The sequence below is a fragment of the Condylura cristata genome, unplaced genomic scaffold (genome assembly GCF_000260355.1).
Source record: "Condylura cristata isolate star-nosed mole 26May11 unplaced genomic scaffold, ConCri1.0 scaffold00008, whole genome shotgun sequence".
Taxonomy (NCBI): Eukaryota; Metazoa; Chordata; class Mammalia; order Eulipotyphla; family Talpidae; genus Condylura; species Condylura cristata.
In genome coordinates, this window is record NW_004567109.1 from 15,190,612 (window position 1) to 15,210,824 (window position 20,213).

General features: G+C 41.2%; 2 protein-coding genes across 3 annotated transcripts in view; one reads left to right on the plus strand and one right to left on the minus strand.

The window, feature by feature from the left end:
- Positions 1 to 11,177, minus strand: part of SNRNP40 (small nuclear ribonucleoprotein 40kDa (U5)) — a 27,578-nt gene extending 16,401 nt beyond the window's left edge. The window contains exons 1-5 of the mRNA XM_004678720.2: positions 11,019 to 11,177; positions 9,574 to 9,703; positions 8,177 to 8,270; positions 6,917 to 7,082; positions 627 to 749 (exon numbers count right to left, since the gene is read on the minus strand). Of these exons, the coding sequence (XP_004678777.1) occupies positions 627 to 749; positions 6,917 to 7,082; positions 8,177 to 8,270; positions 9,574 to 9,703; positions 11,019 to 11,162 (657 nt within the window). The 5' untranslated portion in view covers positions 11,163 to 11,177. The remainder of the gene's footprint in view (positions 1 to 626; positions 750 to 6,916; positions 7,083 to 8,176; positions 8,271 to 9,573; positions 9,704 to 11,018) is intronic.
- A 220-nt stretch (positions 11,178 to 11,397) lies between these two features.
- ZCCHC17 (zinc finger, CCHC domain containing 17) overlaps positions 11,398 to 20,213 on the plus strand; it is a 38,070-nt gene continuing 29,254 nt past the window's right edge. Inside the window, exons 1-2 of one of the 2 annotated variants that reach the window (XM_004678722.2) lie at positions 11,398 to 11,485; positions 16,330 to 16,450. In XM_004678722.2, coding sequence (XP_004678779.1) covers positions 16,385 to 16,450 — 66 coding nt within the window. In that variant the 5' untranslated portion in view covers positions 11,398 to 11,485; positions 16,330 to 16,384. The remainder of the gene's footprint in view (positions 11,486 to 16,329; positions 16,451 to 20,213) is intronic. The other variant, XM_012722488.1, reaches the window with a different exon arrangement.

Here is a 20,213-nt window from a genome sequence, read left to right on the forward strand (position 1 = left end):
ACTGGACTATGATGATGGCACACGGTGATTTGGTGATGGGAAGCCCATGGGGATTACAACTGAGATGAAAAAATGCACAAAATGATGTAAAAATAAACTATTACATTATTAAAAAAAAAAAGACAGCTGCTATTATTATTATTACCACCAATGTACACATGAGAAAACCAAGGATTAAAGAAGTTGCTTGAAGTCACAAAAAACTACAAAACAGTGGAACTGGAATCAGAACCCAAGTCAATTACTCTTCAATTGGGCCATACTATACTGACACAAAGTTTACTGACTCTTTCTCTAAATCATTACTTTGTTATTCTTAGTTACAGACTTTCCAAAACTTCTTTTTCCTAGTCTCAAAAGACTCCAGGTGGGGAATGCTACTCTCTATTTTCATACAGGGGCTTCCCACTTCACATAAACTGCCTGGTCTTTGATGGTATTCATGTATTTGATCTTCAATTGCAACTCTTGATTTAGAAAGTCAATGAGAATAGGGGAGAAAAAAAATACGATCCAAATTACTATCTTCTTTTTCATTGGTATTGAATGCAGAACTCCCCACAATCTCAGAAGTTTCACTGCTGAGTGAAGTTAGGTGAAAGAGAATGTAACAAAATCAAACATACCTTGATATCGTTGTCTATTCCACCAGAAATAATCTGATCACTTGTGTCGTTGAAGGTTACAGCTAACACCTGGTAAGTGTTCTGAAATGTCTGGATGGCTGCTTTCTTCCGGATATCCCAAAGCTGAAGCAGAGGAACATGAGTCTTTTAATATCACTCTAAAAGGAACTGCACAGTACATTTTTAGGCCCAAGAACTTTATTGAGGTGAACATGTCTCTACTAGGAATCCAGTCAATAATGTGTCTAGATATTTAGTAACAATATGAGAAGTGACAATAATTTGTTAATGTATCTGAAAATTGGCAGACTCCTCTGTTTAAATTTGAATAAACGTAGTTAACATGTTCCCTTAGGCAGGCCTCCCTGGTGGCACACGGGATGAAATGTCAGCAACATCAAACTACTCTCAGCCATTGCAGCAAGTATTTGGTCCCTGGCTAAAGAGCTAACTCACATGGCAAGGTAGACCTCTCCTATCTCACTCACTGCTCCCCTCAGCAATGTATTTCAGTAGCCTATTCTGCTACCCATTCTGTCTCTGGTAAATCCTCTCAACCCCCACACCTCTGGTCTACACCCCAGTTCTTATATGCATAAATAAATCTTAAAAACAAAAACATGTCCCCCTAGAATGCAAGTTTTCTATTTGCCTAGTTTATACATTCTCAGCATAGCAGGACAGGAGACTAATGTTTTTTAAACTGGATATCCTGGGGCCTCCCTGGTGGCACAGGGGTTAAAGACCAGCGCTATCAAGCTATAGCCAGCCACTACACAAAGTTCGATCCCTGGCCAAGGAAATGGGCCACATATGGCACAGCAGCCTTCTCCTGTTTTGCCTGCTGCTCCCCTCAGCAGTGATCTCAGGAGATCCGCCTATCCTGCTCCCTACTCTGCCTCTGCTGAATCCTCTCACTGCCCCTACACCTCTGGCCTGTACCCCATTTCTGTATGTATAATCAAATAAAATCTTAAAAAAAAAAAAAAAAACCAAACCAAAACAAAAAACCACTGTGTACCTTAACTAATCAATGCCTTACAACTTTGGTTAAAAAATACAAAGAGGTGGCCCTCCCTGGTGGCGCAGTGGGTTAAAGCACTGCACTAAGAAGCTAAAGCCACTTCCTCATGAGTTCGATTCCCGCCTGCCCCGGAGGTGACCACATGGCGTGGCAGACCTCTCCTGACCCGCCCGCTGCTCCCCTCAGCAGTGAACTTCCTCAATCTGCCTGTTCTGCTCCCCACTCTGTCCCTGGTGAATCCTCTCACCCTCCGCATCTCTGACCTGTACCCCAGTTCTGTATGAATAAATAAATATTTAAAAAAAAAAATACAAAGAGGTTATATTGTCAAAATGGTAGAACAGGGAATGCCAGAAGATAAACCTTCTACAAAAGCAGTGAATTAATTGGCTAACCAAATAAATAATAAAACCAAAAAGAAACAGGTAGAATCAGCTTTACCAGAATTACAGAAACATTTGATTATAGAAACAAATCAAAAGTTTACAACAACCAGGCAAACGATTTATGAGGAAGAAAACCACGTGAGCTGTCTTATAAGAGCTTTGTAGCACTTTAATTTACCCTGGGCTCCATCTTCGACTCAGCAATAGCCTTAAGGAAAACAACCAGCATTCTCATTATGTGCTCCTACTACCAGATGGAGCAGAATGGAACTTCTTTATTCTCAAAAAGTTAGACTGTTTTTTTTAACTTGTCTGGTGGCTCTCGGAAAGGTAAGCTCAAAGGACTTGCTTTTATTTTTCATTTGAAATTCTCCCAGAAGAGAAGCAAGGATAACAGCTGGGGCAAACAATGGATAAACCAAAAAGCTAGGGAAGAAAGGCTAGGGAATAAGATCTGAAGAATGAGGGCTGTGAGAAGCTCTGGAATATTCCTGGGAATCTAAAAGGTCACTTACATGCCTGGGCACGTTCAAAAGACCAGACAAGGTGCTCACCTCTTGCTGATCTTCAGGCTCTATGAAGGCAGGAGGTATGTGCCAAAGCAGAGTTGTAAATTGCTTGGCTGAGAAGACTGCCCAGCCCAATCCCTATACATCTATATACACAAGAGTCAATCCCTCTCAACATCCCGAAATTAAGGAAAAGTTTGTCAAATCATTAGTAAAGAACTGCTAAATCAATAAACAGAAACTTTCATAGGACAGAGGGCACATATTTTACAAAATCAGTTCAGAAAATTCACTAAAACAACAGTTAAAAGCAGCAACAACAAACCCTGGGGTAAGCTAATTTCCAGAGTTACCACATTCTAATATTCAAATGTCTAATTTTCAATAAGATAAAGAGAAGGCCTGATTTAGGCAAAAGTATGGCTCACACACATAACAAAAATTGTCTTCAACAAATGGTGTGTGCACAACTGGCTAATATGTAACAGAATGAGACTGGAGCCCCACATCACATAGGTGTACTCTTTATTTTTTTAAAGATTTATTTATTTGTGCATACAGAACTGGGGTATAGGCCAGAGGCTCAGGGGCGGTGAGAGGCTTCACCAGAGACAGAGTGGGGAGCAAAACAGGCAGATCAATGAAGTACACTGCTGAGGGGAGCAGCGGGCGGGTCAGGAGAGGTTTGCCGCGCCATGTGGTCATTTCTGGGGCAGGCGGGAATCGAACTCATGCTGAAGTGGCTTTAGCTTCTCAGTGCTGTGCTTTAACCTGTTGCGCCACCAGGGAGGGCCCACATAGGTGTACTCTTAAAACCTTGGCTTGGGAATGTATTTTTAGAAGATTCCAAAAGCACAAGTGACAAAAGGAAAATACCGGTAAACTAGATTTCAGAAAAACTTCTGTACATCAAAGGGTATTATGAAGAAATGAGAAGACAATAGGAGAAAATATTTGCAAATCATGTATCTGACAAAGACCTAGTACACAGAATGAAAAACTCCCTGTGGCACAAGGGGTTAAAGCACCACATTATGAAGCTCTCTGAAGCCACTGCAGCATGAATTCGATCCCTGGCCAGGGAGGTGACCCACATGGCATGACAGACCTTTTCTGACCTCTGCTCCCCTCAGCAGTGTACTCTGTCAAACTGCCTGTCTGCTCCCCACTGTTTCTGGTGAACCCTCTCACCCACCACGCCTTTGGCCTGTACCCCAATTCTGTAAGCATAAAAAAATAAACCGTTTAAAAAAAACCCTAACAACAAAAGAAATGTAAAAAGCCTAATTAACAAAGGGGTAAAGAACTTGAATACTCTCAGAAGATATAAAAATGACTGCTAAGCATATGAAAAGACACCCAATAACATTAATCATTTCAGAAATAAAAACACATTTAGATACTACTGAAACAACACTTACATACTACTTTCTAGGATGATTATAAAAAACCCAGAAAATAAATGTTGACAAGGATGTGGAAAAACTGGAACCCTTATACATAGTTGGTGGGAGTATAAAATGATGTAGTTGCTACAGAAATTCCTCAAAAAGTTAAGTGTTACCTTTTGACCTAGCTAGATATATACTCAAGAGAAATGAAACAGGTGTTCAAGAGCCCTCCCCGGTGGTGCAAAGGGTTAAAGTGCAGCGCTACAAAGCTAGCCACAACTGGTTCAGCACAAGTTCAATCCCCAGTCAGGGAGGTGACCCACATGGTGCAGCATATCTCGTCTCGCTGTTGCTTCCCTCAGCAGTGTACTTTGTCAATCTGCCTGTTCTGCTCTCCATTAGGAAAGCATGTACATGAATGTTGTAGCAGCAATACCTGTAGTAGCTAAATGTGTAAACAATCCAATATCCATAAACGGATGCATAAGCAAAAGGAATTATGCATCAGTAAAATGGAATATGATTAAGCCATAAAAGGAATGACATACTGATACATGATATAACATGGGTGAAACTGAAAACATTATGCCAAGTGAAAGAAGCTGGATGCAAGAGGCCACATACTGTACAATTTTACTTATACAAAATGCCCAGAATGGGCAATTCCATCGGGACAAACGTGCTACTGGATTGTGGTGATGGTAATACAACACTGCAACTGAATTGTACACTTGTATAAACAATTAAAGTGGTGAATTTTGTTATGCAAATTCTGTCTCAATTAAAAAATTATAGGAAAGAAGCTATCAGAGAATCAAGAGGGCTATCTATTGGATCACAGTATAGAATATATTCCATAATGTGAGTTGTAATAAATATGTTCAAAAGATACTGTGCTTATACTATCTAGTTTACACTGAATTCTTAACTATTGCTCAAAGGAGAAACGGATCTAATGAAGAACACCAGCAGCAAAGAAGGACTAGAATTTAATACTGTCCAATCCTATTACATTAATGTTAATATTAATTTCAAAATGTTAAAATGTTCTGATTTCTTATTATTAATGTAATACATATACTTTTTAAATCAGTATTTTTTTTAAAAAAGAATTTATTTATTTATGCATACATAAATGGGGTACAGGCCAGAGGTGCAGGGATGGCGAGAGGATTCACCAGAAAAAGAATGTGGACCAGAACAGGCAGATTAAGGAATTACGCTGCTGAGGAGAGCTGTGGAGACAGGAGAGACAGAAGAGGTCTGCTGCGCCACGTGGATCACCTCTGGATCGAACTCACACTGAAGCAGCCATGGCTTGGCTTAGCTTCAGAGCGCAGCACTCCAACCCACTGCGCCACCAGGGAGGGCTCTCAACATTTATTTTTAATAGCTGCTTGATGTGTTGGTAATAGGAAAGAGGGTGAGACTCCATACACAAGTTAAAGTAGACAGTTGGATTCTACTTTTAAAAAACAAATGGGTAAATGTTTTAAGAGCATGGGTCATTTCATTCAGAAGAGAAAAACTTTGGTTCCAAGTTTTAAAGATGTGTCATAAAAAAGAAAAGAATTAGTGGTAGATTTTAATATAGGTCATAGGTTTATAGAAGCTTTATTCAAAAGTACCAATTCTCAGAAGCAATCAGGATATCCTGTAGATAACTAGGTAAACTATAGGAAATGGAATATTATTCAGCACTAAAAATAAATCAGCTATCAAATCATGAAAAGATACAGGGAAATCTTAAATGCATATTACTAAGTGAAAGAAGCCAGGATGAAGAGACTATCTACTAGATGTTTCTAATGATGTAAATTCTGGAGAAGGCAAAACAATAGAGAATAGAAATATCAGTGCTTCCAGAGGTTAGGATTGGAGGGAAAGGTGGGAGAATAGGCAGCAAAGAAATTTTTAGGGCAGCGACAAAACTCTAAGGTACCTATAGTCATATGTGTCCAAACCATAGAATGAATGCCAGCAATAGTGACTCCTAACATAAATCCATGACTTGGGTGACTAAGATGTGTCAATGTAGGTTTGTCAACATTAACAACTACACCTACCACTCTGGTAAGGGATATTTTAAAACGGGCGGTGGGGAGTATATATGTGTGTGTGTGTGTGTGTGTGTGGCGGGGGTGGGGTGGGGGCCGCAGGGGCAGGTTTGGGTATGTATGGCGGCAGTGGATACATGGAAATCTCTGTACCTTCCACTTAATCTTCTTGTGATCCTAGAACGGCCCTAAAAAAATGGTTGCAATAATATAAAAAAATTCCCACTCCAGAGCTACTAAACCCTATTTGGGTATTTTTAGTATTTCCTTGTTTTTACATAGAAGAAATGGGCATAATTTAGCAGTGTGGAGGATGAAAGGATTCACCAGACACAGAGCAGAACAAGCGGATTTACTGAAAGGGGAGCAGTGGGTGAGACAGGAAATCTGCAGCACCATATCTGGGTTAGTTCCCTGGCCTGGGATCAAACTCAGACCATGTGATAGCACTGAGACTTACCCTCCAGGCCACCAGGGAGGCTCTAGGTGGGTATTTTTAACAAGTTCTTCAGGTGATTCTGATAAACAGACAGGTTGGAAATCACTGAACTGAACAATCCTTAAAATTAAGATCCCATCTTAAGTCTCTAAAACCATGTACTGAGCTTCTTACACACTGTCTATAATTTCACAGCTTTATAAGACACATATTTTCTGTCACTGTTATAAAAGATTGAACAGTGACCAGAAAAGTGAATTGCTAAGAATTCAATTTAGGTGATCCATTGTATTCCAAGTCAAAAGGGTTCTAACATCATTCTGCAGAATACTTAAAACACTGCCACTTTACACGTATTTTTAAAAAGCGTTTGGCTTTTAAAAACAAAGTTGTAAAGAGGAAGGTACAGCACAGGTGGGAAGGCAAGACTAGGCGCACATTATGTCACCTCAGAAATGGCAATGCACAGACAAACAACACCCACCTTAACTGTACCATCGTCACTGCCAGTGCAGACAAGCTGGGGACCCCTCCTGGCTGGATAACAGGAATTCACAAAGGAAGTATGTCCCTTCAGTCTTTTAACCCTCTCACCAGTCTCACTATCCCACACTGCCACAGTTTTATCTGTGGACGCTGAGAAGAGCATACTAGAAGGTAAGAGGAAGAACAAAAAAGTAGTAAATGAAGACAAACAATAGCAATTTATCTTTCCCATTTGCCAAAATACTCAAGATCACTGACACTGTGCTGACAGTCTGGCAGGATACTGACATGCTTCACCCTACTTTTAAAAACTGAAACTATGTTTCAGACATAGTTCGGAGGTCTACCGAATGAAATACTTAAAAAATTTTTCTTCTGTAGTTCCAATGACATTATATATCTAAAAGTTTTCTTAATCTTTTCTTCCTTTGTGATAGACAACACTTTACACATGCTATATCCTCCCATTTGGAAATTTTAATTATTCTCGATGCAGAGGTAAAAAAGACATACTTCTTGATCCCATGGCTGAGTAATTTTAAACCTATCTCTAAATAAAAACAAAACAAAACAAAAAAAAATCGAAGTTTTTGTTTCTGAGGCTTATCTCTAAGTTATAATTACATTTTCTTTATTCAAACATTAATAAGAAAAATCTATGTCATGTTATATACCAAAATCCTAATGAGAACAATTAACTTTGATCACATTTCCATGTAGCTATAGTTAATCTAAAACTACACAATCATTAAAATGTTTACGATAAATAGTATGTATGACATATAGGTTAAGTGAATAAACTTAGGGGATAAAAGGAACAGACAAGACTGTAAACATAATTCTAAATTGCAGTATATGTAAAAACCAAATAGCTTTGAGTAGGAAAAAGGCTTGAGAAAAAAGACATTAACAGCAATTATCTCTGGAAAGGTAAGAATAGGGGTTATTTTTCCATCTTGTAATTTTGAGTTTTAAAATTTTTTTCTTACCTTTATAATAGGTAATTTAATAAAATAAAATAAAATTTGTCTTAAAAAGAAACAAATTTGTCTGTATGCTGATAAGTTAAATGATGGATACATAGAAAAATAAACACCTTACTTGGGGTGACAGTGATAGGAAAATAATGGAGTTACTCAAAATGCAGTCGCTTCTGACAAGAGAGTATCCTAAGAGAACTCCAAAGATGAAATGCAAAAGGATGCCAAGAAGACTTAGTATGGGAAGGAGCCGTCACTCAAGGCTGTACAACACTCACCTGCCATCTGTGTTGTAATGCAGTTCCATCACTGCTCCACTGTGCCCTTTCAATGTGGCATAGTTATCACAGTCACCGTAGACATTCCACAGCACTATTAGGGAGACAGGGGTTCTGTGAATATTACTAGGCAGAAAGACATTACTGACCATGGAAAGGGTATTTAAGAATTTACAAGGACAACAGTTCTGAAATTATACTCCCTAGGAACACTTAGTTCTACCAGCTCACCACTTTCCTGACCATGAAATAAAAATAAAAACACTATTTCCACATTTCGTAGTTTAAAAAAAAAAAAGTTAGTAGCTAATAGTAAAATTAAATTATTTCCTATTTTTTAAAAAAAGTTGGTGCTCATTACTACTTGTCTGCTATGAGTAAAAGTATACAACAAAATAATGGCATTTAGGGAAATTAAAGGAACCAGCAACTGACTTGAGGGCCACATGCTAATGACTTTGCACTGCATTCATTTATCCCATGTGTGCTAAGTAACTGCTATATGTGTTTAGGTGTTGGAGTAAAATGAAGTAAGTGAACATGCAGTTCCTATCCTCAGGGAGCTTAGTCCAGCAAGAAGTTAATATATCTATATCACTATATTTTTGAGGTATTTTCTGTTTATAAAATTGCTTCTACTTTGTTTTATCAAGTGAAACATATCAGTAATTCATAGATGTTATATCTCCCAGGTGCTTGGCCACTAGTAAATTTAATGACCATAAAACTGGAACACCTAAATCAACATGCACTGTGAGGACAGATATTTGTCCAGAGACACTGAGTCATCAGCATTGACCAAAGGATTGTCTCTCTCAGGAAAATAATGCCAGAAGAAAAAAATTCAGGCTTGCTATCTTCTCTGATACCTTTTCTCATGACACCTTCAGAGTGATTTTTCTTTTTCTCAAAAATGGATATTCCTAACGAGTAGGTGACAATCTGAGAGTAGATCCTAATGATGTTCTAGTAAATTATCTTAATTGCCACTTTAGGATAGGATCTTTTCATCCTCCCCCATGTGAAGATTCTAAGTGTGTATTAAGAAGAGGGTCTCACACCTTTGGGAAAAAGTCTTCTCTTCTCATTACTTCTATTGATTTGTTAAGCCTTGATCTCTTTTCTTGATAAAGTTAGCTCAAGATTTGCTTCTATGAAGAAGACATTTTGAAATTAGAGCAATTAGGATTCTAACAAAATTCCTTTTATACTTATAAGGAAGTATAAGGGATTCTATATAATCACTGAACATTGTCATGCCTCTATTTTTGCTTGTTAGTCACACAGTTTGTTATGTTACCAATTCAGAATGGTGCCTTACACTGTACAGAAGGCTTTAACAAATATTCACTATATGGCAAAGACCAATTACTTCAGATTCAAAAACCATGCCTTACATATCAGTCGGTCAAATCCTGCAGATGCTAAGGTCGATCCATTGGGATGAAACTTGCAGCAGTACACTTCTCCTTCATGTCCTGAGAGAAGCATGATCGGAGCTTGAAGGGAAGAACACCTTGGAGGCCCCTAAATAAAAAAGTAAATAGTTGCAACAAATAGGCAAAAGGAAGCTGCAAGATTGAGGGGTGGGTGGGCACAGGGAGAAGACAGGGAAAAACAATCGAGTGTATTTCTCACTTAGAGAGTGGGAATGCTCACATAACTCATGCCTCCCATCTGATATGCTCAAGTCACCCAAATCTATCTGTTACAATATTCTCCTTCACTCTGCTCCTATCTCAAAGCCAATATTTAATTGCTCAAACATATTAAACTCATTTTTGCCTCAGAATCTTTATGCTTGTTGCCTGAGAGATCTGATGTTAAGAAGGATTTGGCTGTTTGCAGGTCTGAGGGTAGGCTGATCATACAAGTGCAGAAATAGGAATGCCATTAGGATCTTACTGAAATAGTGCTAGATAATAGCAGCTTAGATCACGAGCTAGTGATAAAGGTGGAAGTGGTAGTACATCTACACACACGCACTCTCTCACTTTATAAACTTATTTACTTATTTTGGTACATCGTTGTTAATTTTTGTCCAGTGTCAGATCTCTCCCATTGGCGAGTCCTGGTAGTTCTCCAAAATAATCGATCCAATCATGGTTCATCACCGTTGAGCTCAGTCCCTTGTGCTCTTCCCTTTCCTATTTTGACCCACCCCACCTCCCTGCTGTAATTAAGCCTCAGCTCTATGGCCATCTTGCAAGTTTTGTCTTTTAAAATCGATATATTTTGAGGATGGGCAGCAGATCTACTGAGGGGCTGGCAGAGGAGTTGTGAGAGAACACCGCCTCTATGTTGGAAGAAATGTAGTTAAGAGAATGCATTCTGGGTTTAAAACCTGCTTCTCTGACCTGTATGTCTGCTTTCCCACTTACAAAATGGGTAACAGTTCCTAATATTTGGGCTGTTACCAAGATGAACGGTGTTTTCCTATACAAAAGTCCTAGTACAACTATTCAATGGCTATTAACTGTTATTTGATTGTCAATCTCCATGCAGAGAAATAAAGGGCAAAGCAGGCAGCCCAAAGACCCAAAGCGAGTATCACTCATTTCCTTCCTTCCCTCATTCATCTAACTACTCGTTCTCAACACTTTTTCTACACCGGATCCCTGGGAGATTTAGGCGCCCCTACCCCGGTTCTGAGTTCAAGGTCCTACCCTCTGGTTCTAAAGCCACCTCGCAGGGCTGTCGGCCACTGTCTCAGTGTTTATCTACTTTAACATCAGGTAAGAGACTCGTTCAGCTCCGGGTGGTGTGGGGCTGGGGGGGCAAGGCCGGGGCGCGCTGTGAGGCATGAGAACGAGGGCCGAAGGCTGCCTGCTGCTTCACTTACCGCCTGCAGCAAAGCTCCCGGAGCCGCCTGCTGCTGCCCCGGTCCGGGGCCCGACCCTGCCGCTCCCAACAGCAACTCATGGCGCTGCCGCTTGACTGGAACCAGCGGCAACTCTGGGCCTTTGCGCTTCGGCTGTTCTATCATGGCGGCAGCCACTCTCCTCAGGGCCCCCACTAACCGCGCCGACACACTTTGCCCCCGCACGATTGGCTCTAAATTAGCGCTTCCCGAGGAACTTCCGGTTTGGGGAGCCCAATCGGCTTCCGCAATTTCCCTATGCCCCGCCCTCTAGATAGTTTCTTATTATTGGTCAGATCTTTCTGATGTCACGAGAGTGAGCTTCCAGCATTGGTGGATGGAGCTGAAGTCCCGCCTAGGCGTGCTGGGTCTTGTGGGGGGAAAGCGCTCTGACCGACTTTGGCGTGTCGGCGCAATGCTGCGGTCAGGGGGCCGGGTGTTGGCACCGAGTAAGTATGGGGAAGATGGGGGCGGGGGGTTGGGGGAATGATAGCTGTGGGATCTGGAGGCAGTGCCTAGTTTGCTTGGTCTGAAGCCGACCCTTCTCTGTTGAAGATGTATTTGCCGGGGGCAGAGGCGGGTCGCTCGCTCAGGTACTCTAGCCTGCGTTCCCTCTCGGCTGGGGCTTCGGGGGTCTCTGCGGCCGCGTAGGGCCCTCGACGACCCATTTCTTCAGGCGCCTGCTGTGTCCAAGCACTCTCAGGAGGGGAAGGCTAGTCTCCCCGTCAAACCCAGGGTTGTTTCTCTGAGGAGGCTACCGTGTTTCTGCCACCAATTCTGCAGCAGCTTTTTACTGGGGCCCGCTCCGTGCCCCTGAGGGGGCGGGGATGAAGGAAATGTCCGACCTCCTCCTCCAGACCACCGTCTTGTTGAGAAATTTGAATTCATACGAAGAACTAGGCCATCTCCTTAACCGTGCCCCTGATATTTACTGTGCAAGGTGTTGGGGCTGCATTGTGAACCAGACGTGGTCCTTGACCTCAGGAGTCTCGAGTCCTGGGGGGGCGGGGGTAGGTGGGGGGGGAGAAAACAGGGTGTTAATAGTGATCTCACCAAGAAATGTGAAAGTGCCTGAAACACTGGAAGGCTTCTCTGAGGAAAAGATGCCTGAACTGATGCCTGAGAGGAGACATCTGATTAGTTAGATAAGAGGGGAGGACAGACTATCCCACACAGAACAACATGTGCGGAGAGGCTTTGTGGCAGTCGGGAGGAGAATGTCCAAATGGCACCCAGAGGCCAGCACAAAGGAGGGGAGTACGCTACAGTGCGAAGCTGGAGGCCAGTGGAAGCCAGACCAGACCTTGCAGGATTTGTTGCTGTTACTGTTAGGGCTGATGGGAAACCACTGAGGGAATGTCTTCATCGAGGGGTGAGGGAAGCTTGGTGGGGGTTTGATCATTCCTGTCATCAGTGTAAACATATTGGAAGAGGGATAGATGCAGATGCATTGAGATGAGAGATGCTAGCATTGAGCACTGAGGTGCTGGTGGAGCTGCAGAGAACTGGACAGATTCTAGAGAGATGTGGAAAGTAAAACAGGCAGGTCTTGGTGTTGCATTGATACAGTGAGTGAAAACAGGGTCAAAGATAATTGCTAGGTTTCGACCCAATACAACTGAGTGATTCTTTTCTTGGCTGGGGAAAGGGAAAGCTAAAGACCTTTATTCCACTCATTACAGCGAACAGGCAGTTTGGGATATGGCTTAGGAACTTAGAAGAGACTTTCTTGTTGGGGGTGGATATTTGGGAGTAATTTGTATATTGAGTCCCTACATATTACAATTGTTGAAGACATTCAAGTGAAATGAATTACTTCAGGAAGATTTTCTGCTTCCAGAACTGTGGCAAGGCAACTCCAAATGGTGTACCTCAGTCCTTGTCAACTTACTTCTCTTATAAGTCTGTAGATGTGGTCATATCTGACCGGAGGATGTCCATCGCAATGTTTTAATTGACTTTTTTTTAAAGCTGCAGATATTTTTTTTTTTTTGTTCCCCAAACAAAATCTTACACAGGTACACTAGATCAAAACAAAGTACTCTGTGTCCTCTCTCCATTGCTACCACCATCCATTCCAAGCTGGCAGGGAAAGTAGGAGAAAGTAATCATCAACCTCTCCCTGATTATGAGAAGATAGTCCTAGCTTTCCAGCAATGCTGGTGGGGAAGGTCTCCCCAGCACTGGCTGTATCCCTCTGCCTTTGGTATGGAGGCTTCTGGTTGATTGGCCTAGAGCTTTCCTTTGGCTTTCTTGAAACCTGTTGTCTCTAGACAGTTCAAAACTGACTTTCAAACAAGTAAATTTGAACTAACTGCAGGATTTCTGAATAACCACCAGATCCTAGGTTTTGACAGAACATGACTTGAAAAATAATTACATTAAAAAAATATTTATGCATAAAAGAACTGGGTACAGGCCAGAGGTGCAGGAGAGAAGGGGTGAGAGGAACCACCAGAGACAACTGGAAGCAGACAATTAGATGTGAAACACACTGCTGAGGGGAGCAGTAAGTAGGCCAGGAGAGGTCCGCTACACCATGTGGGTCAGTTTCTTGCCCAGGAATCATACTCACAGTGCTATGCTTCAACTGTTTGAGCCACCAGGAAGGGCCCTGAATTCCATTTTTTAAAGGATATAGCCCCGTTTTCCTGAAATTGTACACATGTTATAATATATTATTACATTTTAAGCTTTTGCTCAAAAATATATCTTCTTGGGCCCTCCCCGGTGGCAAAACGGGTTAGGATGCAGCACTGCAAGCTGGCTGCAGCCGCTCCAGTGAGAGTTTAATCCCCACCCTGGAGGTGATCCACATAGTGTGGCTGACCTCTCCGAACCCACCCACTGCTCCCCTCAGCAGTGTACTTTGTGGAGCTGTCCTGCTTCCCACTCTGTCTCTGGTGAAGCCTCTCACCTCCCCTGCACCTCTTGCTTGTACCCCAGTTCTGTATGAATAAATAAGTCTTTAAAAAAAATGTACCTTCTTTAAGGAATTGCATAGATTTTCTTGGGCTATCATTCTAAGAAGGAGCAAATCAGAGAGCCCTATAATTAATTATTCATATTTCATCATAGCAGACACTTGAACTGTAGTTTGAGTTCAATCCCCGGCCAAGGAGCTGACCCACAATATGAAGTAGACCTCTCCTGTCTTGCCCACTGCTCCTCACAGCAATGTATTTCAGTGAATCTGCCTGTTCGGCTCCCCACTTTGTCTCTGTGAATCCTCTCACCCCTAAACCCCAACTCATGAATGCATAAATGAATAAATCTTTTTTTTTTAAGTACTAGATGCTCTCTGGGCTTGGACCTTGTTTGGCTAAACACACCAAGAAGGTCAGGATTGTTTATGAGTAGGGCTCCCCCTCAGGAAATGGTGAAGAAAATTTAAATCAGCCAATACTGTTCCTTCTGTGGCAAACCTAAGATGAAGAGACAAGCTGTGGTGAGCTGGCTTTGTGGTTCCTGCATGAACACTCACACCTGGTGGTACCTGGACCTGCAACACCACTTCTGTTGCCAGAGTAAAATCTGCCATCAGAAGACTGAAGGAACTGAAAGACCAGTGGAAGTGCCATTATTTGAAACATTGCCAGCTTACAATAAATGGGTTAATTTGCATAACCAACAAAAAGGACCTAGGTGTCACTTTCCAATTTAATGCTTTTTCATCTGCATTGAAATCTATTGTTTAGTATTCCCATCTTCATCAGTGATTTAGCTAGATTTGTGAATAACTGCTGCAGCTTTTGTGTCAGTACTTGCTGCTTTACCTTGCATCTCAGGAGCCAGCCTCTGCTTACTTCAAACTTCTGCAGCTTCCTCACCTCTCACAGCCTACATAGAATTGAGGCGTGTTAGGGCTTTGAGGGTGTGTTGTGGCCAGTTTGAGATCAGCTCCATCTTTTGATTTAAAGTGGGAGATGTGTGTCTTCCTATCTCTTGAACACTTAGAGGCAATTGTAGGATTATGAATTGGGCTAATATCAGTATTAAGTCTCAGGGAATAAGGGAACCTGGGGAGAAGGAGAAAGACTGGAATGTCTGGTTGGAGGAGCAGTCAGAAGACATGTTGGATTTGTTGACTTTTATGTGGTTCCCTGAGACAATTGAAATAGTAACATCAATGGTCACTAATCACAGATCACCCTAACAGATAGACTGAAAAATTTAAGTACTGTGATAATTACCAAAAATGCAATTGACATAAGAACATACTGTTAGAAGATGGCATCTATAGGCTTGCTTAACACAGTGTTGCCACAAACCTTCAGTTTGCAAAAATCACAGTGGTGAAATGTAATAAAACAAGGTTTGTTTGTAATGACAAGTGATTCCATGAAAAGAAACACTGCATGGAAAAAGAAAAAGCAAATTTATGGATGATTTTTTTTCTTCATTATCGAAGTATTATCTGAACTTTGAAAGTGTATCTTTCAATTTTATCAGAAAAAAAGGCCAGCTATTTTCTCTCTGAAGTTACTTGAGATTTAATGCCTATTATAGCTATTAAATGTGTGAACTCTGATGTCAGCCAGAGTTTAACTCCATTTCTTGAGATAGGCCTAGTAATTTGACCTCTGGAAATCAAAGTTTTCTTTTCTTTTTTGAAGATTTATTTATGCATACAAGAACTGGGACAGGCCAGAGGTGGTGTGTGTGTGTGTGTGGGGGGGGGTGGGTTAGACCATTCACCAGAGACAAAGTAGGGAACAGAATGAGCACATGTACTGAAATACACTGCCGAGGGGAGAAATGGGTGAGACAGGAGAGGTCTGCTGTGCCATGTGGGTCACATCCCCGGCTGGGGATCAACTGGTGCTACAGTGGCTGAGGATATCATCACAGTGCTGTGCCTTAACCCCTTGTACCACCTGGAAGGGTCCCCAAGTTTTCTACATAATAGTGGAATCTACATCATGAGAATTCTGAAGATAAATGAAATTTTGGATGTTTAGTGCTCAGTCTGGTCATGGTAACTACTTGATAAATGTTAGCTCTTGCTACTATCTTAAAAATCCATTCTTAAGATCCTTTTGCACGTGAAAAGACTTCCATTGACTTTTAGCAATTAAAACAAAAGCAAAAAAAAAGTAGTAACCTTGGGTAAGTAACAAATTAAAGGGAAATAAAATCAACATTTCCAAAATTGCACAATTAAGAGTTGGACAAAGGAGATTTGGATAAAACACATAGTGTTAAATCTGTTATTCTGTAGAAACTAACTGGATTTTCTACACATTTGAATGTAGGTTTCTAATTATTGTTTGTCTTAATTTATTTGTGACAGGACATTTGAATTAGCTTTGGCAGGAAAGAAATGGAGGAACCATAGAACATTAAGGATGAATTCAGGAAGACCTGAGACCATGGAAAACTTGCCTGCCCTCTACACTATTTTCCAAGGAGAGGTATATTTTGTACTTTGGAAACCCACCATTTATATTAGGCATTGATCATAGAGGTGAAAAGCAGCTGGGTTTGGAGCTCCTGTCCACTTAATATTTTGAACATTTATAGTCTAAATGGGAAGAGTTAGTGAAGCATCTGTCTGCCTCATGTACCTCCTCTATGCTAAAGACTTCTAGCTGTATACCAGACATCTTCATTTGAGTATCTCACAACATCTCTGACTTGTTTTTTGAATGAATAGATATGTATCAGTCCCAGCTTTTTCTGGTTTGAAATGGGATTTGAGGGTCCTCCCTGGTGGTGCAAGGGGTTTAAAGTACAGCACTATGAAGCAATCACCACTACTGCAGAATGAGTTTGATCCCTGGGGGCTAAGGAGATGATCCATCTGGCAGAGCAGATCTGTCCTACCTGCTGCTCCCCTCAGCAGTGTATTTCAGTCAGTTTGCCTGTTATATTCTCCACTCTGTCTCTGGTGAATCCTCTCACCCCCACACCTCTGGCCTGTACCCCTGTTCTTGCATACATAAATAAATAAATCTTAAAAAAAAATGAAATGGGGCCCTCCCTGGTGGCGCAGCGGGTTAAAGCACTGCACTGAGAAACTAAAGCCACTTCCGCATGAGTTCGATCCCCGCCTACCCCGGAGGTGACCACATGGTGTGGCAGACCTCTCCTGACTCGCCCGCTGCTCCCCTCAGCAGTGTACTTCATCGATCAGCCTGTTCTGCTTCCCGCTCTGTCTCTGGTGAATCCTCTCACCCTCCGCATCTCTGGCCTGTACCCCAGTTCTGTATGAATAAATAAATAAATCTTTAAAAAAAAAAATGAAATGGACTTGAAGTAGTGTAGGTTTTATATTTTACTAGCGATCACAGATAGATAAAGTTAGGAAAACTTCTAGCTTAGTATTTCAGGAGCACATTTTGAAAAATAATGTTTAGAAATTACCTGAATGCATGAAAGAGACAACTGACAAGGAAACTATTTTTAAGAATATTTATTTTTTAATTTTATTTAAGATTTCTTTATTTACTTATGCATACAGAACTGGAGTACACGTCAGAGGTTGGGGGGTATGAGAGGATTCACCAGAGTTATTAGGGAGCAGAACAGGCAGATGTGCTAAAATACACTGCGGAGGAGAGCAGTAGGCAGGTCAGGAGGTCTGCTGCACCATGTGGGTCACCTCCCTAGCTGGGAATCAAACTCATGCCCAGAGGTTGGCAATATCTTGACAGCACTGAGGCTTTAATCCCTGTACCATCAGGAGGCCTAGAAAATGAAACTTTTTAAGTTTTTTACTAGTTATATAATTTACTGAATAATAGAGCTCAGATTCTAAATCAAGTCCTCTCTCCAAGTCTGCTATACTAGATCTAGAATTATCCAATTGTGTATGTAAAGAAACCAAAAGATCCATAAGGGAACTCTTGACTAAATTGAAATATAGGCAGAAGATAGATGGTAAATCTGGTTGCTCCACAGTCATTTGTATCTCTTTTGAGGTACTTATCATAGTCTGTCTTGGATTACTGTTATTTACGTATGTGGCTAACTTCTCCACTAGATTATAAATCACCGGAGAGCAGAGGCCATGGTCTCCTATTTCTTTGGTAACTGCTTTATACTCATTTTAAAATGGGCTGGGCATATCTTTTCTTAAGTTTTATATCACAGATACCTTTACATGGCATATTGCAGATAGGTGCTCAGTAAATATTAAACCCAGTCTTTTAGGACCAGTTGCCTTTGACAAAGCTGATGAGGGCCCTCCTTGGTGGTGCAACGAGTTAAAGTATGAAGCTATCCACAGCCACTGCAGCATGAGTTTGAATACCAGCCAGGGAGGTGACCCATAAAGCAGACCTCTCCTGTCCTGTCTGCTGCTCCCCTCAGCAGTGTGTTTCAGTAGATCTGCCTGTTCTGCTCCCCACTGTGTCTCAGGTGAATTCTCTCACCAATCCCCACCTCTGGCCTGTACCCCAGTTCTGTATGCATACATAAATAAATCTTTGAAAGAAAAAGCTGATGATATATGCTGTATCCTAACATTTCTACTCTTAGTAGGTTCGGCAGGGCTAGGAGATCCAGTGACTGAGTAGCTGAGAAGCCAGTATTCATCTCTCATCTCTGAGAGGCATCTCGTGCTGGAGTCCATTAAGCATGGGAGGGGATACAAGCAGCAGTGGGAGCTGGGATTTGGCTCAGCCTACCCACAGCCAAAAAAAATGCTACAGGAAGGCTGGCACTGGTAAATGAAAATAGCACCAGACTACAAGTAAAACAACTGATGTTTTGTGTGGCCATGCTGCTTTCTAACTGACTGGACGAATAATGCATGTTTGAAGCCCAGAGTCCTCATTTACATTTTGGCAATAGCTAGTTTCAAGGCCATTGCAACCTCTAATCTGAAGATGGTAAATTCATTTTACTCAAGCTCTTAGTTCAGTTGAGATAATTACTGAACAGTTTCCCCTATGCTATTTGACTGATTATTCTGGGGACTCCAGACTGACTGTGTGATCATCTGTGGCAGGTGCCATTCTGTTAATTTCAACTCTGGACTACACCTTAGGAGACACAGTGATGGAAACACCTGGTGCTGGAAACAGCAAGAATGCCTTTTCTTAACTGAACAGTTGAGTGCATCCATTTTGGAGCACATTAACCTGTCCTTTTGGGAGAGGCCAAATTAAGGTCTGTCATCATATTTCCTCAGAAGACCATAATGTGACACTGGGGCGTCAGGATTGCAAAGTGAGATTGTGTTAATTTACAGCAGCTAGGTGATTTGGGTTCCAATTTCCAGATGCTACATTTAAGTGTGTTAGATAATTATTCCCTTTAATAATGTTGTTATACAACATGAGGCATTTAGCCCTCTCTCTGGAATTCTAGAGCAAAAGCCAGTCAGTCAGAGAGAAGGGATTTGCTTTTAAATTGTATTTAAAAGTTTTAAACCTTTATCCATGTGACTCTGTTATTTACAGGAACAACTTGCTCTAAACTTCAGTAGGCACTTATTGTCTCTGATCTTCACTTTCTTTCTTTGAAAAATGACAAAATCAGACCAAGTAGTCTATAAAGTCTTTGCTCTAGTCCCAACTTGCCTTGGTTTTAAGTAGTAATATCTGCCCAGTTGCACTGTTTCTTTGGGAATAACTGGTTTCTCCAGCATAGCTATTTATGAATGTAAAATAGGAGGTTAGGCCATTTAGTTCTCAAGCTATTCTTAATGCAGTGTATCTTGTATAGCTAGTTCAACTGACCATTAAAAATAAGGAGAATTTCAGTTTTCCTCTATTTCTGTCCTGACATTGAAATGAATAATGATGATATTCAGGGATGGAAGAAGCTTATGAACTAGGAGTCAAGGGGTCTGAATTTTATGCTTTAGCTTGTTTCTGAGGTAGTTGTATGCTTTCCCACTAGTCAATCACTTTTTGTGCTTTAGTGTCTGGTCTGTAAATTACTAAAAAGCTACAATTTATTGAGTGTACACTGGGTACCAGATACCGGTTCCAGACACTGTGTACATCATTTGTTATCTGCAACAACAAAGTCAGTACAAATAGTACTTTAGGTCCTGAAAGTAAAATTATGTATGAGAAGTAGCAGTCAGGGATTAGAAGCTACATCTTTTAATTTTTTCTCTTTTTTTTTTATTACAAAGTTTGTTTTTACATCATTTTGCACATTTTTTTTTTTCCATCTCGATTGTAATCCCCACAGGTTTCCCATCACCAAATCACCCCTGTG